At 45.1% G+C, this 26,338-nt stretch overlaps 1 protein-coding gene across 2 annotated transcripts in view; it reads right to left on the bottom strand.

The window, feature by feature from the left end:
• Positions 1–3,709: 3,709 nt before the first annotated feature.
• cdk19 (cyclin dependent kinase 19) overlaps positions 3,710–26,338 on the bottom strand; it is a gene marked incomplete at both ends in the record, with an annotated part of 34,319 nt that continues 11,690 nt past the window's right edge. The window contains 11 exons of one of the 2 annotated variants that reach the window (XM_084440308.1): positions 3,710–3,835; positions 5,726–5,965; positions 6,993–7,071; positions 7,533–7,630; positions 7,804–7,876; positions 7,982–8,051; positions 8,447–8,590; positions 15,010–15,141; positions 15,993–16,050; positions 23,673–23,813; positions 23,955–24,065. In XM_084440308.1, the coding sequence (XP_084296434.1) occupies positions 3,710–3,835; positions 5,726–5,965; positions 6,993–7,071; positions 7,533–7,630; positions 7,804–7,876; positions 7,982–8,051; positions 8,447–8,590; positions 15,010–15,141; positions 15,993–16,050; positions 23,673–23,813; positions 23,955–24,065 (1,272 nt within the window). The remainder of the gene's footprint in view (positions 3,836–5,725; positions 5,966–6,992; positions 7,072–7,532; positions 7,631–7,803; positions 7,877–7,981; positions 8,052–8,446; positions 8,591–15,009; positions 15,142–15,992; positions 16,051–23,672; positions 23,814–23,954; positions 24,066–26,338) is intronic. The other variant, XM_084440307.1, reaches the window with a different exon arrangement.

The raw sequence follows: 26,338 nt of genomic DNA, 5'->3' as shown, positions 1-26,338 counted from the left end.
CCAGTCAGACACTACATAATAATAAAAATAAAATACAGAAAGAATCATTGGAGTAAAGTCAAACATACCATACATAACAAAAGGCATAGGAAATATAAAATAAAACAAAAAATAAATCCTGAATATCCCATCACGTGATGGCATCCTTAGAAAATAAAAATGAGCACTCAGGCTAAAAAAAAAAGGCACTGTCCACACATGAAAACACACTGTCTCACTCCTGCATACATGAAAACACACTGTCTCACTCCTGCACACATGAATACACACTGTCTCACTCCTGCACACATGAAAACACACTGTCTCACTCCTGCACACATGAAAACACACTGTCTCACTCCTGCACACATGAAAACACACTGTCTCAGTCCTGCACACATGAAAACACACTCCTGCACACATGAAAACATACAGTCTCACTCCTGCACACATGAAAACACACTGTCTCACTCCTGCAGAACAAGGAGAAGGTGCAGATGTGAGCGTCAGTGGTGAACATGAACAGCCATCTGAAGTAGCTGAGAGGGTTGATGATCACACACAGGTATACAAGCAAAGGAGTGACAGTGCCCAAATAATGTTACTATCATGGTTCTGTTTATGAGTAACAAGTTGAGAATGCAATCGTTTGTATCACAAAGTCAATATCTAACCAGATATGGCTATTCTATTTGACTATATAGATAAGAACAAACATTACAAATCAGGAACCATCAATTTGTGGTACTGAGGTGGAGTGCTGACTCTGTTAGACAGAGGTCCCTTTCTATAGCTACTGTAGTTAAGGCAGAGGAAAAATGTGGGCTTTTATCATATATTCATGGGAACAATAAATATGATTGTATACTATCCATGTATGAATTTATCTAACAATATGTTATTTAAAATACAATTATCAATGCTGTAAGAAACACAACTAGAGTGAATGCCTTCTTAAATTACTGTATTCAATATTAGAATTACATAAGGAATGGATATCCCAATCGTTTTCAAAACCATAAGAAACCTGTGAACTGCATGCTCTCGTAATAAAACTGAAGCATTGCACAAGTGAAAGCTTTTCTCTTCGATTTTGCATAGGAACGGTTTGTCAGTAATTGCTCCATGTTACCTGTTGGAGCCACAGACTGAATATTATTTTGACACCTCGCTTGTGTAGAGATAAATTCACAACAGCGTCTTATAGTATATCCTCAACGCTCTTCGACTATACTTCATATACACATAGAAAAAACAGGAGAAGAAAAAACCTTTGAATAGCTGCTGGTTTTGTTCCAGAGAAAACGCGACTATCCTGGCAAGGCTGCTTTAACTGGGCCTTAGTGCCCGACCACTGGGTGATAGGAAAAATAATCCCAAAACGTAAAAAAAACAATACAGCAACACATCAACATGCAAAACATTCTGGTAACTGTAAGATTTTGAACTGGGACCAGCTCTTTTTACTCATCGGGTGTCTATAAATTCACCTGGTATAGCCTAATATCTACTGTAATTCAACATCCTGCCAAATACATCGTAGGGAGTGCTAAGACAAAGATCTAGTGTGATAAAGGTAGGAGAGGGATAACAATGATTGATCACTGTTAATAAAAGGAGTATATCTACAAATCCAGTAACTACAAATCCACACTTTTGACAGATAGAGAAGCAGTACAGCCCAACCATTACATAACTATAACTGTACGGAGAGTTAAATGCAAATCTGTCAATATTCTCCGATAGAAATCAAAAAAGGCGCCCCCCACCCCTCCTCTCAATCAGTCACAAAAGACAGTGTTGATCATCATCAGGACGTACCAGTAGAACATGGCTGTTGAGTTCTGGACCATCACAAAGGCAGTTTAAAGAGCCACAGGAAGAGTCTGCCCCTGGATCCTTGTGTACGTTTTCATCATTCCTGCGCAGGGAAAGCCATATGGCCACTAGATGTCAGCATTTCAACATCCAAACCAACCAGCAGAGGTGAATCTGACCTTTCATCCCGTGTATCTGGACACACAGTGCTCTTCCAGTCGAGTCATTTTCACAGGATAAATACTATTAGAAACCACTTCTCTACCTGGGATAATACTCAGTGCGCAGCCAAGGGGCGGAGTGGGAAACAAAACCCATATTTGTTCCAACTCAGTTGCAGATCCGTTCCAACAGTGCAGTTCTTCAACTGGATCAGAGGACAAACTTAAATGTACAGGGCAATATTAGTACAGAAACAAGGAAGAACAAAACATGAGATAAAAAAAATGATATCAGGCAGTAACAGTCTCAGGACCATAGGCATACTCTTAGCTGCCCTGTATAGTGATGTGCACATTCAGTGACCTTTGTCCGCTTCTCATCCACTATAGGGTGTGTGTCGACCAATGGTGTCCACAAACAGCACCCCAGCAAGGGTGGCATAGACACAAAAGTCACTGGCCAGGGGCCACAAATGTGAACATTCAGTCTCATCAAAAAAAGATTCCTTATCACTAAATACTGTGTTAATGTGACCTGACTTAGTATAGTAGTTGAATAGCTCGCTTGTTGTAGCCAGCTCAGCGAAGGGTACCTATAAAGTTGCTGGACAGAATTACAATTGGCAGAATTGGTTAGAAAGTAGAGAGAGACCTAGAGATGTCCTTTCTCTCCTAAATATAGATGAACAGATGGCTAAAAATAGAAAACGAAACATTCTAATAAAAAGAAGATAATCTGAATTGATTTCATATTTCCCTGCAATGACATCAGCTACAGAGCTGATTTTCATGTATACAAATGTGATTCCAGAGGGCCAATATAATAATTCAGAAAACATTTATTTGCCCCACTATTTTAAGACTGTATATTTATTTGCCCAGGGACTGCGGGTGGAAATTAGCTGTTTTAGCTATAACCTTGTACAGTGCATCTCTCCCTATTCTATAGGGTAAATGTCTACTGTACCTTGTCCCTGTCTTAAAAATAAATAAAAATCAATCAATCAATCTCTTACCAGGAGGGGTTTGGCTCATTCTTTTTCTGTTGACTTGGGACTATTCGCAGGGTAACACAGGGGTCTCAGTTATGTAAAGAGAAGGAAAGGGATCACTGGAAAGAGTTATTTCCTGTGTTTTAAAATCCCATCTTATCAATATTGAACAAATATTTACAAAAACATCAATGGTCAAGGTAACCTTGACAATTCTACAGAGCAAACAAGCAAAAACAAATACTTGTTGAACAAATAGAAAAAGGTGCAATATATATGTAGTTTACTGTACATATGAACAGAGCTGCAATCCTTCCTCTTGAAGAACATGTTTTTGTAAGTGCCGTGGTTCAGTCTTTGTGTAGTAGGTGTTTGTTGAGGTTGCACCTATAACCTTTTTCCTTCTCATTATATATGACCAACCAATGTAGTCACATGGTAAAAAAACAACAAAAAGAAAAAGTTATTTACACCCCTTATGAGACAGGGTTCGTTTTTGGTTCCTATGTCAAGTTTGCCTCCATATTGCAGTGCCCTCAGGTGAGTGTGAGGACATTGTGGAAGTGAGGCCTGGGGTTTAGTGACGTGTTGACAGTTGGAGGAACTGGGATGACCGGACACTGGATGATTGGTGTCTGATCAGGTGTCGTGGCTGTAGGAGAATGGTAGGGTTGGTGGAGATATTTGCTGAGGTTGCGGGGGGGTTAGTTTGGGGAGGACTGGGAGGGCGGAGGATACCCCTACTGCTGGTTGGAGAGCTCAGTAGCGGTGTGACTGGTGGGAGTACTGGGAACTCTGCTGTGACGACGAGGAGTATCCCATGGTGCTCTGGGACTGAGTGGAACCTTGCACGTTGCTTTGGTAACCAAGGCGGGAGCTGGAGTGCTGAGGGGAGAAGAAGAATGGAGAGGTTGTTTATAAATCAACAGCCCTCGAAAATACCATTGTTTATGCTGGCCCTGAGTGTATAATTAAACAATTGAAATATAAACGTTTCAACAACGGTTCCCCATTTTGTAGACTCTATGAGGAAACAACTTTTGTTTCAGAGTTCTTGATCACAAAGTGTTTTATCAGTTAAAAAAAAAAGGAATTCAAAACATGAAAAAAAGACATGGGCTCAGCCACCAGTGTCCTGCATACCTACGTACTGATCCTGTATACCTACCACAGCAGCAGAATAAGTCGTGGCCTACTTCACACAAACTTTTGCATATTAGCAAGAGACTGGTGACCTAATTCTGAGCGATTTACCATGACCTACAAACTATAGCCTCTCCCCAGCCTATATGACAATGGTGGGCATGGCAGCTGAAATAACCAGACCTCTCACTGGCCTGGGCTCACTGCTGATGCGGGTTAAATAGAGAAAACATACTGTACTGACGGTACTGACCTTATTATCACCACCTGGCAACTGGAGAAATCCAGGTCTGAATCAGATATGTGACTAATGACTTACTGACTAACTGCCTGCCTGCCTGCCTGCCTGCCTGCCTGACTGACTGACTGCCTGACTGACTGAATGAATGAATGAATGAATGAATGAATGAATGAATGAATGAATGAATGAATGAATGACCGAATGACCGACTGACCGACCGACTGACTGACTGACTGACTGACTGACTGACTGACTGACTGACTGACTGATGTGTACCTGGGCACGATGACTCATTCTATCTCCTGTGTTTTGTGGTGTCTCCTGTTGAATAGGCAGAGTTACTGACATTCAGACAAGATGAGAGACCTTTACCAAATCATATCTCATACATGAATGTAGCAGGCCTGAAGACAAGGGGGGTTTGGGGTGGCAAACAGTCTGAGTACTAGGAGTGAACAGGCCAGGTGTGAAACCATCTATGGGGACCTCGGCTGAAACAATACACTTATCTACAACTTCACGCTGCCATGTTGTGTGTGTGTGTGTGTGTGTAGCGCAGCATGGACTCCACACACTCACACAGGCAGAAGGGAAAGAGAGGTGCATTGTGGGATAGCCCGGGGGGGGGAGGTTGATCAATGAGGGGGAAAGTAGGGCACTGAATGTGAGCTAGCTAACCAGCCCAGTCCCATCCAGCCCCTCCAGAAAGAGGGGTTTTATTTATACATCTGCTGAGGCCCGACTTTGAAGATCCTAGCAGCTGTCCGCATGCAGCCTCAGCCGCCGCTAAATATAGAGTCTCCCAACAGCCCAGCCGGGACAAACACACCTCCGAACAGCGCGAGACACAGTCAGGTACTGTGCAGGCTAGGTCGGGGAGATAACCTTCCACTCAACCCTGCCACTCAACCCTGCCTTGTGCTGTAGTACACATTCCATCCCCTTCCTGGCCAAACCATACAGTCTCTGGATCCTGTTGAAATACACCCTCTTTCACACTTCCTCTGTCTCTAAACTGCTCCCTCTCTCTCTCTCTCTCTCTAACTCTCTATCTCTCACACCCTGTGATAGAGCCAGAGCCAAAGATAGAGCCGGCATCGGGCAAGAGGAGAGAGGTGGTGTTCAGCTGTCACGGTTATCAGCAGGCTGGTGTGAACTGAAGGAAAGACGTTATCGTCATGATAGAAAATAGCTGGCGTTTCTGTTAGCTATTAGCTTGACTTGCTCAGGCTCAAACCGGTGTCAACGAGACACCTGTTCACGATGGTGATTCATTATCTAGGCCTTAGTTCCTAGTTAACCAGAGGACTCACTCCCGCTTCGAGTCACGCCACCGAACTGACCGAGCGGAGGCAGCACTGAGGTCAAGGTCCGCCGGTGTGAGCTCTAACCTGGTACTCTGACTGCAGGACCCCCGTGCCTGAGGAGGCCCCCGAGGGCCCGATGCGAGGTTTCTTGTTGGGGGGCCCCTGGTCCTGGCCATGCTGCAGGCCTCCCCCGGTATTGGCCCCCGTGGCCCCGGAGGTTCCGTTGGTCTGGGCCGAGCTCTGTTGGGAGGGGGCCTGCTGAGCCGCGGTCTGCTGCTGGGTCTGGGTCTGCGTCTGGGCAGTCTGGTGCTGCTGGGTCTGGTTCTGGGAACACAAACGCGCGTTCGGTTTGGAGAGATTAACAGGATCAGACGGGAGACATTTCAGATGCTCTCGGTCGTAAGCTACAGCTGTACCACAGGGCCTCTGGCTTCATATTCAAACCAGCCATACTAAACATTATCGCTATTCCTCATGTAAACTTCAAACAAAACACCATTGTGGAAAACACCATTAGTCAACACTGCAAAAGCAACCAAGTAAACAGCAGGTCATTGATCAATCATTGTCATTGTTCTCTAGTTCTTGCGACACTGAAGCCAAGAATATTAGTATGTGAGATTATTTACAGTACAGGAAATATGCGTGTGTGGCTGAGCGAGCTCTCGAGGGGCTCTCAGCACATGGCCTGAACACGTGAACGGGTCAGCTTAAACAATGAGGCCCTCTCATGCCTACAGTGCCTGGTGGGTTGAGATGGCTCACGGCTGACGTCTGCCGCGAGGCCGCTTGGATCAGGTGCTGCCTGCCCGCTCGACAGCAGCTGCTAATGTGGCCGCGGGGTCCCGGGATTCGCAGAAGGACTGATATCCTTCTAGGAGCAAATACGATCCCCTCGCCTCCCACTGTACTGATCTGGCTCTCAGACACACACGTCTGCCAGGCTCTGTTCTAAACCTGGTGTTTGGTGCTGTACTCACGCTACTAGGTCATCGCTAATGTACTCCGTTATCAGTACAATGCCAAATCCTAGCCTCCTGCTGCCTGTGGACTATTAGGAACACAGTCTCTGTGGCCTTCATCTCAAAAGGTAGAGAGGGCCCCTGAAGGCCTGGATGCAGCTGGACAGGCTGGTTACATTAGTGTTTCTTCTTGCATTTTTTCTCCCATTTCACAGTAATAACAACAACGATTGCTCTGATGTTTCATTGCACAGCAGTAACAGCTTGTTTTTCTAGGTCAAGAATTTGGCAGGTTTCTGTGCATGTCTCTCCATGTAATGGCACTGTGCTCTGAGCTATTGACCACCGCTGCCTGTGGCTACTTACAGTTCTGACATGTTTAGTTTTACCTTCTCAGTTTTCTCTTCTGGCTCGTCCTCGTTTAGGAACTCTCGTTTTGGGTAGGGTATCTGACATCCAGCAAACACACTAGAGGCAAGGAGAAATGGTTTGTTTATGCATAGGCATACCGACAGGCCGTGGGAAAACATCCCTCTGGTCAATATTGAAACAGGAAACCACAAAATCAGTTCACCTGCAACAATAAAAAAAAGTTGATAAATCAGATTTCAAGGAATGCAGTGATGACCCAATTATAGTTCAATCAATGATCTCCATTGTTTCTTTAATCTGTCAGAGCTCATGTGATGCAGTGAGGTGTGTGAATGAGTGGAACAGAGGCCAATGACCGACTATTTATAAGACATAAGTTAAACCTCAAAAGCCTTTTTCCCTCTACCCCCCACATCTTCTCTCCTTGCCCTTGCTTTTTGCTTTTATTGGATCCCGGGGAAACGTCTCCCCAGAGCACCTTGAGCAGAGGCTGAGGAGAGAGGACATAAGGGATCAAGGAAAGACTTGAGATTCAACCATACAGTAGTGGGTCTTACTCAGACGTTGGTAAGGGGTCCTCCAGGAAATAGGGGTCCTGAAGTGCCTGCTCAGATGTGATCCTTTTGGTGGGGTCCATGGTGAGGAGTTTCTGGAGCTGCAATTATGAATTAACACTGTGTTAGTGGCGTGAATTAGTCAATTACTCAATTAGTCAAGCAACTGTTTTTACTTCTCATTGTTTCCAATGTAAATCATACTGGACTGTCCTAAACTATTATTGTTTTAGTTCAAGCCTATAACTAGGGGGTTTCTGTACTATGTGCTTACCAATAGGAAAACCTTGCTGTCTGGTTTGACTTTATGCTTCTCCATGTATTTGATGAGGCTGCTATTTGCATACCTGTGGAGAAGCGTAAAACGACAGGTGAAAAAAAAAGCATCAGAGTGTACATTTTCTTGACACTTCACCTCAGAGATTGTCAAAGTGTCAGTGCACTTCACTCACGTTGTTCTCCTGAAGTCTTTCTGAAGGGTGGGATACTCTGGCATCTTCCTGATATCTTCCCAATCTTTATCTGGGGGTTCAAATATACATCCACAGTGCCCATCAGTGCACTGAAATCTGGTGTGACCTACATATTGTAGAAAATCGCATCAACATGATCTTGAATGCTGCATGTGAAGAATGTCATGCAGCTGTGGATAGTTGATATATATATATATATATATATATCACTCATAGCACTCATAGATGACCTTCCAAAGCATGCATTCATACCCACTTAAATTACTTCACAGTTATATATATATATATATATATATATATATATATATATATGTGTGTGTGTGTATATATATATATATATATATATATATATATATATATATATATATATATGAAGTAATTTAAGTGGGTATGAATGCATGCTTTGGAGGGTCATCTAGCCATGAGTGTTTAGTGTTTGCCGACCTGCAGGGAAGCCCATGACGCTGAATATCCTGTCTAGCTGGTCATGGTGGAAGGGGTTACTAGTCTTGATGTCCTCCTGGCGACAGTGAAAGATGGGCTCTGACGTCAGCAGCTCGGCAAAGATGCAGCCAATCGCCCAGATGTCTGCAACAGACAGGCAGCAATTAGCCTGAGAGGTTCAGGGCTATATCAGTTCTCAGAAAGGGCACACAGCGGAGTCAGAGGCTTCACAGTTCTAACCATATAATTAGGATGTCTTTATCCTTCATGGCAGAGCTACTGACGTAGATAGAGATTACTTCCTCCACACAAAGGATATCCCCTATATAGTATATCGTCAGTGTCGCAATCGCTGACCTTGTTCAAACGTAACACAACATTCTCTCTACTATCACACAAGGAACAAAATAGGAACTGTTTGTGATATCTTACTATAAATAGACAGAAATGTCCAATGGATGGTGTCTGTCTCTGCTGTCTGTATCCTGAATATCTCCATAACACCACAAACAAAAACACATGTATACTTGTGTCTTTCCTCATGGGGAACAAAACTGCCTTAAGGACCCATAATAGATAGTCCGCCATGATAGATTTTTCTGCAGGTTGCAAAGTCTGATTGGTCCGAAATTACACATATACATGTATGGTGCATGTCTCTCCAATAGGGTGTTAATAGTTAATATATCCATTACAAGATGGCGGAGAAACTGGTATTGAATAGACTCAGTAGGAAGAGGCACTACCATGGCTCTTCTCTGTCCTGACCCCGCAGTGGTGGAACGACCTGCCCACTGACGTCAGGACAATAGAGTTGCTGGCCATCTTTCATCGCAGGCTCAAAACTCACTTCTTCAAGAAGTACTACCAGGATCCCCCCTCTTAAGCACCTATTGTATTTTACATTGCTATTCTTGCACTTTAACTTCAGCACTAGACTATGCTCTTAGTCACTTGTTTTAGAAAGGAGATGCACTTGTGAGACTTGTCACAAGAGAGCATACTGAGACTGGTAAAATTACACCCTGTGCTTCCTGTTTTGGAAAAGGACATTTATCATAGTTTTTCTAACACATTTACAGTACAGGTGCCCCATTGCCTTCCATTATAGCCCAGTGAGAACGTGCAGAACAACTGCAGCTAACTCAATACTGGAACGATCAGTGAAATTATGGTCTCTATGTTTCAGGTTTGTGGAAGACAGACCACAAATAGGGCTAAATGTCCAAAATAGCACACTACCCCTTTAATGTACTTATGGCTTTACTCAATACTGTACTCTGCTTTCTCTCTATACCGCATACTCGCTCAAATAGTATGGCTTGACCAGTGGAATTATAACAGCCTCATTCTCATTGGTTGGTGGGGGAGATTAGCCTGGCTCCATACCTTTGAATCTGCCCACTCCAATGGAGTGCTGACAGTAGAGCGCAACAGTGAGGTTCAGGAAGTGACTTCCTTCTTCATTCACTCCAATGACGTTTCAGAAAATCCTCATACTATAACGCTCTTTAAGCATGGAACCAAGCCAACTGGCTATGAGATGAATTGTGGTCACAAGTCCGTATGATAGAAACCACAAGTATGATATTAACCTTGATATTATGATATCAACCTTGTTTGAAGAAAAACATGTTTTATTCGCAATGTCATGGAAACGTACTACATTACCCATAATCCTACAGTGTAACAGCAGAGTCTCTGAGCTTAATGGATGGGTCAAATGCAGAGGACAAATTCCACTGGTGACGCTGAAGATATGTGTGTGTGTGTATGTGTGTGTGTTGTGTGAACTGTGTCGCCACTCATTCACGTGTCATTTGATGTGTGCCTAATAAAAGAACCTAGGACCGCCCTCAAGGTCCTGTAATTATAATTTTGTCAATGCTATAAGCATACATGCCATGACAGACATTTTGAAGAGCTTTACTGAGTAATGGACAAGTATTCCTAGTAAATAGTCTTATTATACAGATGAAGACACACCAGTCATACAGTTAAAAAACGTATATCACACTGAATGTCAGTCCTTTACTGTCAATGACACCCATATGAAATTATAAAACCTTGACAGTTATCTATGAAAATAATTTGTTTCGAATGCATTTATTTAGGGCTGCCTGTCTTCCACCAAAGGAAATCTTGGTCAGCCTGTTCTCAGGCCTACATTTCCAAATTAGGGTGTATTTTTTAGTTAGTAATTAACTATTGGGCCTAATTCGTTATTCAGCATAAGTTGTATTATTATTATTGTTTTGCTAGAGTCCGAGTTTTGCTAGAGTCCGATTGTGCTCCTCGTTGGAGATGAGAGTCTTAAATCAGTCTTTTTCTCTTGAAGTTCTGGTAAAATCAAACATGTGCAATATTATCTGAGGTTTTTAGTCTTAATGCAAATGACCTGCATGATCCCAGTTTTTGCAAAATCGTATAGTCTGTGACTAAAAACCTCACGTCTAGATGTGACAGTGTAATTTTTCGAAGTAGTGTTTGGAGATTGCACTTTGTGTTCACATTCAGTTTCAGTCTGGATACTCTCCATAGAGATCCTTTTGTGCAAGATAAGAAAACGATCTCACCAATCAACGTTGGTTTTGAGGACTTTGAAATACAAACAGCTACACTGGGCGGGTTTAGGTGTGATGACAGCGATGAGCGGCTGGAGTTAGCGCGTGATAGAGGGTGATGGACTTAGGTTCATCCAATCACCTGCCAAGTATTTTTGAAAGTGCCTGCTCTTTTCCAAACTGTTTCCAACGGGGAGTTCCCAGATGGCGCGTCAGGTTAACATACATCCAGGATCTGCACGCCTGCAAGGCCCTGAAACGGGCAAGAAAGATTGTGGCCGACCGCTCCCAACCCAGACACAAACTCTTTGAGCCCCTCCCCTCCGGCAGGAGGCTGCGGTCCATCAGGACCTAGTCTGGAGTAAAACACCACAAAACATGGGCATAGGAGCGGAGCTAACGCCCACCTTTCAAATCCAGCTGCATTTGAACATATTTCATCGGGAGCGTATAGTCGGGACAATGACAATCTCATCCAGCCCAGAAAAGAAGAAAACTAGCTAGCCAACTCCGTGAAGTGAGTTACTGTGGAAGAAAGTCCAAGTAGCCTAAATCACACCTTATGTGCCAGATGTTACCTACAGCTCACACGAATGCGGGACTCGTTAGCAATATTTAAAAAGTGAAAAGCTGTGGTCAGTGACCAATCAGAGGCCAAATCAGCCTCCCCGCACAGCCCACTATCTGCGCAGGCCAATCATCCTCCGTGCACAAAATCCAAGAGTCTTCCCATTGGTGTCCACGAATATCATCATTTTTTCCCAGCTTCTGGGTATTCAGATTAAACAGGACCCAAACCTCTCGGCACAAAAGCAGCTTTTTGCAGACTGCAACCAGCCTCATCAACAAGGCCCATGTCCCCCTCTGACTCTGCAGTATTATTTTGCACATGACATTTGATTGTATTGTGTATAGGATTATATTGCATACTGTATATAGAAATCTTGGTGTAGTCATGGACTCAGACCTGAATTTCAACAGTCAGATTAAGACAATTACAAGGTCAGCCTACTATCACCTGGATTAAAGGATTTAAGGATTTATGTCTCAGCAGGATCTGGAAAAACTTGCATGCGTTTATCCTCAGTAGACTCGACTACTGTAATGGTGTGCTTACAGGTATCTCTAAAAAATCGATCAGACAGCTGCAGCTGATTCAGAACGCTGCTGCTCGAGTCCTCACTAAGACTAAGAAAGTGGATCACATCACTCCAGTTCTGAAGTCCTTACACTGGCTTCCTGTCTGTCAAAGAATTTACTGCTGTTGGTTTATAATGCACTGAATGGTTAAGGGCCAAAATATATTTCTGATCTGCTGCTACGTTATGAACCATCCAGACCTCTCAGGTCATCTGGCACAGGCCTGCTTTCTGTCCCCAGAGTTAAAACAGAACATGGAGAAGCAGCATTCAGTTTTTATGCTCCACATATCTGGAACAAACTTCCAGAAAACTGCAGGTCTGCTGCAACTCTCAGTTCTTTTAAATCAAGACTGAAGACCGCTGCTTTTTATCAAATCAAATAATTATTCATTCATACACTGCAGTGTAACTTTTATTCCTGTACTTTATTTATCCTGCATTTTGTTTTAAATGTCCTTTTTTGCATTTCGTTTTATATCACCTTTTATGTGTTGCACTTATGCTTTTAATGTCTCATGTAAAGCACTTTGAATTGCCTTGTTGCTGAAATGTTCTATACAAATAAACTTGCCTTGCCTTGCCTTGGACAGAGACAATCAGGTCCAGCCGTGGTGGAGGGGGGACTAAGGAGCTAAACCTGTTTTTCAACAGGTTTGACTCAACCCCTACCCCCGCCAGATCACCAGGACAGTCTTAAAAGGCTGGTTCTGCAGCACCTTAAGCCCAATTTATGCTTCGTCAAGCGACACTTTTAAAACCGTCGCTCGACACTTCCGATGTCATGGGCGACACTTTTTTGTAAAAAAAAGTGTTGCAGAGGGCTGTCGTGAACCAACGGATTTTTCAAATGTCGCTGACTCCGTCACATATTGTCGCGCAAGTGTGATTGGATAGCTAGATAGAAGGCTGGTGTGTTGCCATGGATATGCTTGTTCCGCAGCCTTGTTTTAGTTTTGGCTGTCATTTGACATTTGGCTGTCACGGAAGAAGTAGAGGAAAGGCTCTCCGAGCTTGTGAGGAGATATTCCGTCTATACAATTCATCGCTGCCCCTTCAGAGATGCCCAAGTACTGCGGAAAAGAATGAAAACAAACCACAATGAAAACCGCTTTCTGAATAAACTCTTTACCTCAGATTAAACTCATTCCCTCAGAAAGCCGCTTCTCTCAGAATGACAACAAACACGCAACAAAATGACGAGCGCACGGCTGATTGTTGCCATAGAGACGACGCAAAGCGTCGCCCGAAGCATAAATGCTACATGTCGAGCGACACTTTTTTTTTTTGTTGAGCGACATTTGTAGAGCGACGCTTTTCAAGAAGCATAAATTAGGCTTTAGGCCCCTGTTGAGTGACTCCCTGCAGTTCACGTACAAGGCCAATATCAGCGTGGATGACGCCATCATCGACTGCACCTGCTTCACAGGGCTTACTCACACCTGGAGAGGCCAGGGAGCACAGTGAGGGTCATGTTTTTCTTTTGACTTCTCCAGTGCAACACTATCCCGCCCCTCCTGCTTGCGGAGCAGCCATGCAGTCAGACCATGACGACATGGTGGCCTGGATCACAGACTACCTCACAGGCAGGACACAGTATGTCCGGCTGCAGGGCAGCCTGTCTGATGTGGTGATGAGCAACACTGGCGCCCCCCTCGACACCTCTGACTTCCGCCTCAACTCTGCAACGTGCCACCTCCAGAAGTCCTCGGATGACTCCTCTATCAGAATGAGAACCAGAATCAGTTTTATTTGCCATGGTAGTTTTTACACATACTAGGAATTTGCTTTGGTCAATTGGTGCATAACACGGATGGAGACAATATTAGACAGGGTGCAAGGACAAGATGGGACAGTGCAAATGAGCAGTGATGATCATTTAGCTGACGCTTTTATTCAAAGCAACTTACAATAATTGCTTTTAACGTAGGAAAAGTCAGCGTACTACTACTTGCCAGAACTTACAGGTGCATCTCCTTTCTGAAACAAGTGACTAAGAGCATAATCTAGATTCAAGATCAAGACTCCTTTTATTTGTCACATATAATGTACAGTGTAAAGTCACAGTGCTCACTAGTGCTGAAGGCAAAATATACAGTATACAAAATAATGTGTGATGAGTGTATATACAGTACAGTATGTGTACAGAGTGTTAAAGTGTCTGTGATGTTTTTACCTCCGCCCCAGTGACAGTGCAGGGCAAGAGGTAATGTTTTCGGTTGTGTGCGATTGTTTGTTTGTTTGTTTGTTTGTTTATCTGTTAGCAGGGTTACGCAAAAACTACCACACCGATTTTCCCGAAACACAGTAATATCACAACCGGCCATTCACCTTGATTCATTTTTTGGACCAGGATTACACGAAAACGACCTGACCGATTTTTATAAAACTTGGTGCTGGGGTGTACCATGGGCCAACTTAGAACCCATTACATTTTGGAGCGGATCCGAATCATGAGTCGGGTCCACGAATGAAAACAAAACTTAGAACAAAGCCAGCTGCCTGTGTGGGGGCGCTAGAGACACAGGGTTTGGACTGGGGTGGGCGGGGGCAGAGCCCGGAGTGCCCCGCATCGCTGGTTGGTTGTGATGGACTGCAGCCTCCTGCCAGAGGGGAGTGGTTTAAAGAGATTGTAACCGGGCTCGGCCACAATCTTTCTAGCCCACTTCAGGGTCCTGGAGTGCAGAGCCTGGTGGGATTGCAGACTGCTATATTGCATTAATAAAGTGTTATCTTATCTTATATGAAGCCTTGTTTGTTGTAAATCCTGTGTCTGGGTGAGGCACTCTAACTGGACAGTTGACTGGACCATCTCATCCAGTGTTTACCTCTCGGGTCACGGCTCTGCTGTCTGACTCACCGATAGCTTTGGTGTAGTGACGGGCTCCCAGCAGCAGCTCTGGGGCCCGGTACCAGAACGTCACCACCACCGGGTCAAGGTCCGCCAGGGGCTTCAGAGGAGAATTGAAGAGCCGGGCGAAACCCATGTCAGCTGAGGAGCGAAGGAGACAGAGGCGAACGCAACATAGTTAGTATCAACACAGCTGGGGAGATATGAATGAAACACAGGGCGACATGAACCAAGGCTACTGTCTCTAGGCATGGGAAAGGGGCCCCAGTGCTGGTGGCTCAGATAGCAGCTACGGCATGCGGGTTAATCTTTGACCTAGAGTTCTTGCGTAGAAAGATATCTGGTTTCGAGGAGCTCAGTGCTGAGGCTGTACAGTGAGAACATGTACAGTCTCAGAGAACATGCACGGCTTGTCAGAGACACTCTTCTGAATGCATCTCCTTCCTGTCAGAGGAGTGTGCAGAAAAGTAAAGTGACGAGTGTCACTGTCATTGATCATAAACATCTACTGTACTACTTTTTATAATACCGATGCACACATGGCATCTCCAGCTGTGCAGACATACAGGAGGGGTCTGACTTGCAATGGCCGGTGTCACCAATTTTTTTGTCACCGCCATTTTATGACAGGCACCCTTGGGGTTCAGTTACACTTAAACAATAACTTAGCACTAATGCTCGGTGCTAAAGGGGTAAAAATAGCATCTAGTGTTGCAGCGTGGTGATATCACCCCAGAATATAGCCATGCTGGCTTATGTAATACTGATGTGGTCATTTAAGCTGCCTATGTTAACAGACCCTTGGAAGCTCAGCGAAGGTTAAATCCTGCAGCCATTGTACATGCAGTCAAGTCAGCATCCTCACAGACCAGGAGCTGAAAATGGCCCCATCCAACTTCATAGTTCAGATTCCGTTAGCGATAATAGGGGTGGCGACTTGAGATGTTTGTGAGTGCATTCCTCATTACTAAGTGATGTGAAGATCCTCGTACCGATTTTGACTCTCCCTCGCTCCGGACCTTCCCCCATCACCAGGATGTTGGCTGGTTTCTAGAAAAGAAGAACACAATAAAAACCGTTCAGGCAGGGTTTTCAGCTGTCAAGGAATCCAGGGAATGGGGCATCGACTGGTGTAAAATACACACGCCAGTTTTTTTAGTTCCTCTGACACCAGAGGCTTTCTTTAGCGAAGAGATTTGGTAACTGGAAGTGGAACACAAATCAGGGCCTGCGCTACTAACCTCGTATTTCTATGTAAAATACCAAGCATGGGCAAAAAAAGAGCTGAGATGTTTGTGACATTAGTGAGAAGGTTTCAAATGCAAAGTGTACATACTCGTCATGTACACCTTACAGAACACTGTTATCAAGGTCGACTCATGGCTGAGGTGAAGGCCATGGCCATGCCTTAGACCTACAGTCACTAAATTCCACACATACAACAAATATTTTTTATTATTTTATTAAACCTTTATTTGACCAGAGAAGGTCATTGAGATTTCAAATATCCTTTTCAAGAGAGACCTGGCCAAGAGGGCAGCATAAAAAACATACATCTGATTGCATACAGACAAACAGACATATTTACATTACATTACTAAATCAGGTAACCTGCAGAAAGTGCTGGAAATGAGAAAAAAAAATGCACCAGAACCACATTCCAGAAGTAAAATCCAAACTGTAAAATACCCACCCATAAACCATTACGTTGGTTTATGTAACATGTAGCATTTTGTTAGTCTTGGGTTAATACGTCATTCTAAATTAGGTTAAGAAATGCAGGAGAATAGAGAATGAGCTATTGAGATAGCTATTTCCTCTGATATATGTGTGCTTGACACGATAACCACCTTACTAATGGGAAAGCAGCCATATTTGGAAGTGTACTGTGAGTGTTCCTTTGTAACTAACATGAATCATATGATTTAAAAAACAAAACAAATGTAGGCCTAATTGAGTCCATATCACCCACTGATGATACAGTAGGACAGTAGGATATCCACAGCTGTTTCATTGTGAAGCCTTCTGTTTGTCCCCTGAGTCACAGTGTGAATTTTAAATCTCAACGGACTGAGTTTGCTCAACGAAAAACACGATCTGTTGCTATAGGAACAGCACTTATAATGAGCTCTATTATTCAAATTCACAACAATCAGCAAACACAAAAGACAAGTATCTTTTCATACCCAAATAACTGGGGCTGGATCCGCTTTCAAATTCTAAATAACCAAGTTAAATACAGTAGGTCAAAGACATTCATTTTCACTGACCCTGTGTTCAAAGAGATCATATTCCTCCAAAGGAAAACAGCAATTACCCTGCACTCACATAAAAACACCCACAAACAACTAGATGAAGAAAACGTAAACAAAAAATGGATTGCAGAAAAACAGGGGGGCAGAGATGTACTGCTCTCCCCATATCCAGCATGTTAGGCTTTACAGTTACAGTAGGAGGTCTCCTTCTCTGGGTCAGGAGTGGGACACAGCTAGACCCAGGGGCTGTAAACACAATCCCTAAGGACCTGCCTCTCTTTCACTACCCCGGTGAGTCCAAAATAACTCTTTCCAGGCCTGGAGAGACCGGAGGCAAACTATCTTATCTATGTCCTTGGAACAATACTGCTGCGCCATTATTAATTCAGATCCTTTGTCCTAGCTCTGGATCTAGCTAGTGTCCCTATTTTTTACTACTCATGATTTAGTAATAAGTTCTGTGAAAGGTGCTCTATAAATACATTTTACTTACTTACTTACTTACTTACTTACTTACTTACTTACTTACTTACTTACTACATACAGTATGATAATATTCACGACCTTGTGTAAGGGCGTGATCTTAAAGATCAACCACTAAAACAGGCAAGACAGGGAGCTCACACACTTGCCCTGCTGATGTAACCTGACCACAAGGAAAATACTCCTATCTTATTCCTCTGGCTGTAGGAGTAGGTCTTTTCTTAAGTACAATAACATCGCTCAAATAAAGTGCTAGGACCTATAATCCAGTGGATTGGATATGGATCCAGCGGATATCCTTTTTGTCTTACAGATTCAACATTTCTATCCTGCACCTGGCCTAAAGTACAGGCTGGATGTGCACACAGCTACTTCGCTTTACATACAGTAATAACATCTTCCCAGAGATGGGAGGTGGACTACAGTAGTGAGTTCATGTGAACCGAGCGAGAGCTGCAGTGTCAGCAGCAGAGCGCAGGAGTGGGGAGAGACTCAGTCTAGAGTAGTGGTGCCATCTGCACTGGCGGCTCTTTGTTACATAACATGGGCCGGGGGAGGGGTGGAGAGAGGGGGAGGAGAAGGCCGGTGTGGTGGGGGGAGGGGTTCTCTGCAGTGGTGCAGCGAGCGGCGAACACACGCGTAGGTCACAGAAGGTTGAGTGTTAAGTAACAGCAACACACGCACACGTATAGACACAGAACGTTGAGCACACGTATAGACACAGAAGGTTGAGTGTTACGTAACGGCAGAAGTGGTGGGGCCGTGAAAGACATGCTACTACTAGTGCTCTTGGTGATAGAGGGCTTGCTAGACCAGTTACAGGCACCTCTGAAGAACAGGAATGCTGCTCTTGTTACTAACAACCCCCACACCTTCCCTGACATGATTGTGAAGAACAGGCAGAAGTCCTACAAGGGTGACCTGCAGTTTAGCTGAGCGTTTTAATGATTTAATCATGTGTGGGCTGATTTCATCATTGTTTAGTCTTGTATGTGTAGCTGACAGCTGATAGTAGCCCAGCAAAATCAATCAGAAACTCAAAAAAGCCCGAATTCTGCAACCCTGACTGATCCATTCAGTGCAAGTCAGCAGAGTGTATTGTGCTGTGATTGAGTCATGTAAGCAGGCTAAAGACACTCTGTTCTGACCACTAGTTGATTGTTACCTGTTAAGATTGTGCAAGGCATATACAACAAAGTTAACGTTCCACTTCCAGTGTGAAGTAATTGGTAGCTTGATTAATAATTAATAATAATTGATTTTGAAACAGTAGCCGTATGTTGTTATTTCGGTTGTATGTTATTATTTTTTTGCGTGGCGACGCACCAAAGATGGCAAATATCCAGTTGTCACTCCCTCCCTCCCTCCGTCGGGTTGTTGACCTGCAGTTCTATGTTGCTACCACAAGAGGCAGTGTTTTTTTGTGCATGGCTGTAGGCCAGCGCTCCTAGAATAGCGTTTGACCGGTTATCACTCCCTCCCTACCTGCATTTCTCTGTTGGCACCACAAGAGGTGTTAATTAATGTTATGTTATTTTCAGTATGGGATTATTTTTTCTTTTAAGATATGACTTTAATGACACATTAATTAAAACCTAGCCAATGTTAAGTGACAAGTGACAGATGGTTCCGGGGGTGTGAGGCGGGGGCCCGCCGGGGGGCGGGGTTTGGGTGGTAGATCTTGATGAGCTGGTCATTTTAAAAGTAGCTCACCGCCCAAAAAGTGTGGGCACCCCTGTTGTAGAGTAATAATAGGAGTAGTAGTAGTGTAGTAGTAGTAGGAGTAGTAGTAGTAGAAGTAGTAGTAGTAGCAGTACTAGTAGTTGTAGTAATGTAGTACTGTAGTATGGAATGACTCTAGCTAGAACATACAGTGTCACTGCATCTAATGTACAGTGTCAGAATATCTATAAAAACAAAACTGCTCTGGTAGCTCAGGCTCATTGTATCTGTTGGAAAAAAAAAAAAAAATTCCCACGCACAGAAGTAGAAGGATGAGGATGTTCTATTTTAGGAGGCTTCGCCCCATAAGGTTCACTGCAGCGAGCTAGTAGTCAGAGACTGACAACTCTCTCTGACCAACCAGCAGTCAGCAGTGTTACACGTCACCACAGCTACAGCTGCTTGGAACCTCGAAGGAGCTGATCCCAAAAAAGCGCTTCACCTTGCCTCTGCTCACCTTTTACACGGTGGAAAACCCCAAAAACAGTAGTAGTAGTAGTAGTAGTAGTAGTAGTAGTAGTAGTAGTAGTGTAGTAGTAGTAGTAGTAGTAGTAGTAGTAGTAGTAGTAGTAGTAGAGTAGTAGTAGTAGTAGTAGTAGTAGTAGTAGTAGTGTAGTAGTAGTAGTAGTAGTAGTAGTAGTAGTAGTAGTAGAGTAGTAGTAGTAGTAGTAGTAGTAGTAGTAGTAGTAGTAGTAGTAGATCCCTGAGGAGAAATTGCACTGTTACAGAATCAAAGGACAACAAAGTAGCAATAACATAATCCAGACTAAACTATAGATAGCCTACAAAGTATAACATAAGTTTGTGTTTTGTGTTAATTTGTAAAATTATTTTTGTAAACTGTAAATGTGTAATTTGTACATTTGTAATTTGTAATTGAGTATTAGAGTTATCTGTAGTATAATCTTAGAGCCGGCAGCAACATTTCACTGTGACTGTACACCGTACATTACATATGACCAGGGGTGTAGTGGAGAGTAAACCCAAGTAAACTCATTTTTTCCACCTCTTTAAAGTGAGGCTGAGAGTTCACACACCTATTTTTAGATCACCTGTATTAAATAACAAGGAGAAACAAGGTGGGTAAACTCTACATTCGAGTTTATCCACTTCTGTATTTACCACTACACCCCTGCACGTGACGAATAAAAGGAATCTTGATCTTGAATCTTGAGCAGGCAGATTCCTTGTATGCTCAGTGCAAACATGGAGTCCAAGCGTAAAACTACCTCGCCTGACATATACTGTATCAGCACAAAGAAAGAGGTATTTTCCACTGAGATGGAATAACTTCTGAGGAGGGTGTTCTCATCTCTTGTTCAGAACTGAAGTACTGTGGAACAATTAGGGCCAACTGACCCGTAGCCTGACACCGACAGCTTGAGTGTGGAATCGGCATAGAGCCGGATCCACAACAGCAGGAAGTGCTAGTGCTGAGAAAGCGCACTACAGCGATAATTCATACATGTCTAGAGTCTAGAGTCCCATACAGAAGCACAGCAGCCGACAAATGTATCCTGCTATAATGAAAATAGTTTTTCAGGGCCGGAAGTGTTGGCGCTCAGATAAGGGAGTGTGACCTCCACACAATGAACAAAACAACCCCTACTGCTGTGAGAGTGTCCTTAGAGCACCACGGCCAATAACTATGGCCCACTGCTGAGATAAAGGCTTGCTTCTGCGACGAAGCTACTGTAAGACACCGCAGCCACTGATGATGGACTGCATCAAATCAAACCACTGACCGAGGCTTTCACAGAATCCGCCACCTCACGTCCGCCACCTGGGTATAGCTCAAGAGGTAGAGCGGGTCGTCCGACGATCGTAGGGTCGGCGGTTCGAATCCCGGCTCCTCCTGACGACATGTAGAAGCGTCCCTGGGCACGACGCTGAACCCCAAATTGCTCCCAATGAGCAGGCTAGCACCTTGCATGGCAGCTGCCACCATTGGCGTGTGTATGTGTGTGTGTGAATGGGTGAATGAGAGGCCTTCACTGTAAAGCGCTTTGGATAAAAGCGCTATATAAGTGCACTCCATTTACCATTACAACACAACTTTACAATACAAATTTCACTGTAGCTGGACGCACAGCGAAACACAAACAACCCCGATTTCACCGCCGGGCAGAGCACAACCGAGACGTGCAGCACACGACCCTCTGTGTCTGCAGGCCTGGCCTACTGTGTGTACCCTGGGACCCCCCCTTCCCCTGCCCCCGGCCTGGCCTACTGTGTGTACCCTGGGACCCCCCCTTCCCCTGCCCCCGGCCTGGCCTACTGTGTGTACCCTGGGACCCTCCCCTCCCCTGCCCCCGGCCTGGCCTACTGTGTGTACCCTGGGACCCTCCCCTCCCCTGCCCCCAGCCTGGCCTACTGTGTACCCTGTGGACCCCCCCCTCCCCCTCATCTGGCCTAACGTGTACACTCCCCCCCCCCCCCCCACACAGCCCCAGATTGCTGCTACCGGGCAACAGGGGTGAGTACAGTAAGTGCAGCGCGCGAGGCCCCTGGTTTCCTGTGTATTTATATAACATGACAGCCAGTCGGCCCCAGCAACCACCAAGGAGCCATCTGGGATTGCTGGACATTACATAAGACGGGATGGTCCGGCTGAGGCCCGACAAGATTCCTGGAGCTCAGGGATTTGCTCAGCCGGTCAAGGTGTTGGAGGTCAAGTCACGTCTTAACTGACTTACTGTAGGCTAGGCTGTGATTACTGGGCATAGTAGGGGTGGCTGTGGCTCAGGAGGTAGAGCAGATCGTCCAATGATAGAAGGGTCGTGGGTTTGAATCCCGGCTCCTCCTGTCAACATGTTGAAGTGTCTTTGGGCAAGACACTGAACCCCAAATTGCTCTCAATGAGCAGGCTAGCTAGCCTTGTGAGACCATCCTAATCTCGCGAGCTCACATTCTGTTTCACTCCGCAGATCAGGCTAGAAAAGCTCCATAGATCCGTTTGGGCCCGGTTGAAAAATGACCGGGCCATATCAGCGTTCTCTGAAGGCGGGTTCAGGTGTCACGACAGTTAGGAGCAGTTGAAGTTGGCGTGTGATAGTTGGTGATAGACTGGTGAAAGAAATGGTTCATCCAATCACCTGCCTAGTATTTTTGAAAGTGCCTGCCCTTTTCCAAACAGTTTCCAACACTCAGTTCCCAGTTGGTTGTGCAAAGCAAACTAGCACCTTGCTTGGCAGCTGCCGCCATTGGTGTGTGAATGTCTGCGTGAATGGGTGAATGAGAGGCCAAGAAAAGTGTTTTGGATAAAAGCTATATAAGTGCAGTCCATTTACCATTTTACCACAGTACTGTACAAGTAAACACTGATCAGCTATGGACATCGAGTGAACATGTAGCTAGCAAATACTTTCATCCATTCATTCGCTCACTCACTCACTCATTCATCCGGGCTGATGGGCATTATCCGGAATGAAACTAATCTGGCAACGCCCCACATATGTAGAGGAGCTACATACCTACACCGCAGCGAGAATCTCAGTTTAATGTGGCAAATCATTCTATTCTCAAGGAACAAACGGCCCTCTCTCTCTGCGATGTCAGAGGGGCAGATGAGAGTGTGAGAGACCCAGTGCAGAAGGTCTGTGGGGTTCCAGGCAAGCACTGTGGGAAACCTGCAGGGGAGAGAGTCTCATAGAAATATGGTGTTGGAGGAGGTAGTAGGAATGCTACATGTTGTTGGAGGGGGTAGTAGGAATGCTACATGGTGTTGGAGGGGGTAGTAGGAATGCTACATGGTGTTGGAGGGGGTAGTAGGAATGCTACATGGTGTTGGAGGGGGTAGTAGGAATGCTACATGGTGTTGGAGGGGGTAGTAGGAATGCTAACGCAGCCAAGGGCCTGGAGGAATGAAAATATCAAACTCCTCTTGGTGAACGTGATGTGTCGTGAAAGAAAATGTACAAATAAGCGAATTTCAGTGCCAGTGCCACCTACTCCCAGACTACTGTACGCGCTGTGTGTGGGGCCCTGCTGGGCGCTACTGTGACCTCAACTGGTCAAAACCTCCTTGACCTTAGTGCCGGCCATGGTGGATTTACAGTAAAATATGGCTATAACGGCTCATCATTTGAAAAGGAAGTGGGCACGAGTAGGTGCAGGGGGGTGTGCGCCTGTGTGTTTGGGTGTGTGAGTGTGTGTGTGTGTGTGTGTGTGTGTGTATGTCTGTCTGTAAGGGGACACAGCCACTTTACTGACCAGATCGCGATGGAGCACCCAGTTGGCATGGAGGTAATGGATCCCATCCAGAATCTGATACAGGAGTGATTTGACCATCCCTCGGGGCAGCTGCATGGGCTTCTTATTGGCCTTGGAGGCCCGGTGGAACTTGATGATGTGCTGAAAGGGGGGGAAAGAGACACCACTGTCAAAATCCTGCGGCACACACCGTCAAAAGGTAAGCGTACCCCGGTGACACATTGTACTACATAAAGCAATGATGTGGACCGGCCATCGCACGTGTTGAATTTGTACACTCACCCAGAGGTCATGCTCGGCATAGTCAAAGAGGAGCCACACCTTCCTGTCGCTGTGAGACAGGAACACTTTTTGCAGGGCAATCACGTTGGGGTGTTTCAACTCTCGCAGCAGCTGGAATAGATGAGAGGAATCATTAGTCAAACGACACATTTCGACTAACTTGAAAGGGCAGATTGAACCTGGCAACCATCCACCAAGAACCTGGCACCCATCCACCAGGAATCTGGCAACAGGCTGTATCAGGAAGAACAGTTTTGTAGTTTGTAAAATATCTCAGATTACATCAGCCGCCGCGTACAGTACGGGGCTCCGTCTGCAGCATACGGACTCACTCAACATCGTTCAATTTCAGAGAAGAAATCAGGAAATTGCAGATTGCAGGGTTTGTTTCCTCTGAACTCATTATCAGCACAGCGCTAATCACACGAAGGAGAGATCCGATCGGCCCACTCAGACCCGAACAGCAGCACCATTAGCGGACCATCGGGGCAAGAGTCCCCCCCCCCACCCCCCTCACAATAAGTGCACTCTGCACCACATACCGCATACTGCACTAATGGGCAGATGTTTCAGCGCCGCCATAGCGGCTCAGAGGCCTCCTGCTCAGCTGTGGTGAAGAGCCCTACAGCATTCCATCCACACACTACTAGGGCTGGGTATCGATTCGAATTTCAAGAATCTATTAGATTCCGATTCACAAGGTGAATTCGCTTCGATTCAATTCGATTCAATATCGATTCAGTTAGTGTTACTAAAACCTGTTTTTTTGAGCTGTAACCTTAATTACATGACTGCCAAGTTATGCAACACATCAATACTACGGCTGGGTATCGAAACTGATTTCCAAAAATGAATGAAGTAATGAATCATTGAATGAATTAATGAACTATTCATTCCTTCATTTATTCATTCATTCATTAAATAAAAGATTGATTTTGGGATTCATGAATCGATTCTGAATCATTTGATTCAGAATAGATTCAGAATCGATTAATCGATTTTTTAAACCCTGCCCTACACACTACCCTGCAGTACGCCTCTTAGTCAATGCACCCAACTACAGTTTGTTACAACTGCCTGGGGCACAGACCCCGAAAATGGGAGAAAAGAGGGGGAGATAGGGCACATAAGACGAGCATTCACATGAAACAGGAACATAACTAGACGCACACTAAATAACATACACATTTAAAACTACCTCACGAATTAGCCTCAGAAATGTAATGGGGCTTTTGAGCCTGGTCTTAAAGGTCTCTCGGGTGCGGACGGATTCGATGTTGGAGGGAAGGTCGTTCCGCAGACGAGGCGCCGCCGCTGCGAAGGCCCGATCTCCCGTCGTCGCCGTCCCCGGCCGTGTGACCTTCAGGAGCATCCGGTCATCAGATCTAACAGCTCTAGAGCTCTTATTGACTGACATCTCTTTTGACGCCCAGATGTTCAGCTTTTTCACGCTGTCATTTGATAGCCCCCTTCTTTGTCGAGCAAACCAGCCCTGAATCTGTAATCAATGGCGCCCTTCAGCGAGGCTAACAATGTTGGTGGGCAGCCAGTGGAGGAAAGAGCATGAAGCAGCTTCATAATACAGCTATCCACCGAATGAATTATTCATCCGTATGGCTACATTATTACTCTGCGTGTGTCACCTGACACGAAATCTACGGAAAAATACAGCCAGCGGCCCCTTGTGATCTTGATCCAAGAGACACCTTATACTCAACATGGAATGCAGGGAGGTGGCTCACAGGACACTAGGGCTGTAATTTCAGTGTCCGGCTATCTGCACAGACACAGTTACCAGGGAGGGCGTGGCTCTCTGCATTCTGCATCGGACTGTGCTGTCCGCACACGCCCACGCGACCTGTGTCTCCCAGTCCTGCCTCCAGGCAGAGCAGCGCTCCGGGAGTGGGAGGGGCTTAGCGACAGCGGGGAGGAGGCGGAGCAACACTGTGATGGTGCGGAGCATGTTTGACTTGGCCTTTGGGCGGAGGGGAAGAAAGAGAGAAAGGAGTATTGAGGCTGGTGTTTAATCGCAGGCTAATCCTCCAGCTATGACGGGACATTGTGCTAATGAGCCCAGGGCTCACAGGCAGAACTCTGCGTTCTACGCAGCATTTTCCAGGACATCCTTCATGCACGTGCAAAAAAGGGAGAACAAAATGTTGCATTTTTTGGCACAGAAGTAGGAGACCCAACACTACTGTGCGTTGTCCAGGCTTGTTGGGGGCATATGCGGCTCTAGGGGGTGGGGGGGGTCAGTGCCCTTGTAACATTAAGCCTGGACCTGCCTTTTTGTGAGTAATATTTACATTTGAAGGATAATGTAGGCCAACCTTTGGAGTTTCGACCTGCATGGGCTAGCCTACTGCATGTGCTACCATGCGACA

This window comes from Borostomias antarcticus (assembly GCF_949987555.1).
Source record: "Borostomias antarcticus genome assembly, chromosome: 6".
Lineage (NCBI taxonomy): Eukaryota > Metazoa > Chordata > Actinopteri > Stomiiformes > Stomiidae > Borostomias > Borostomias antarcticus.
This window is presented reverse-complemented; position numbering and strand designations above follow the sequence as displayed.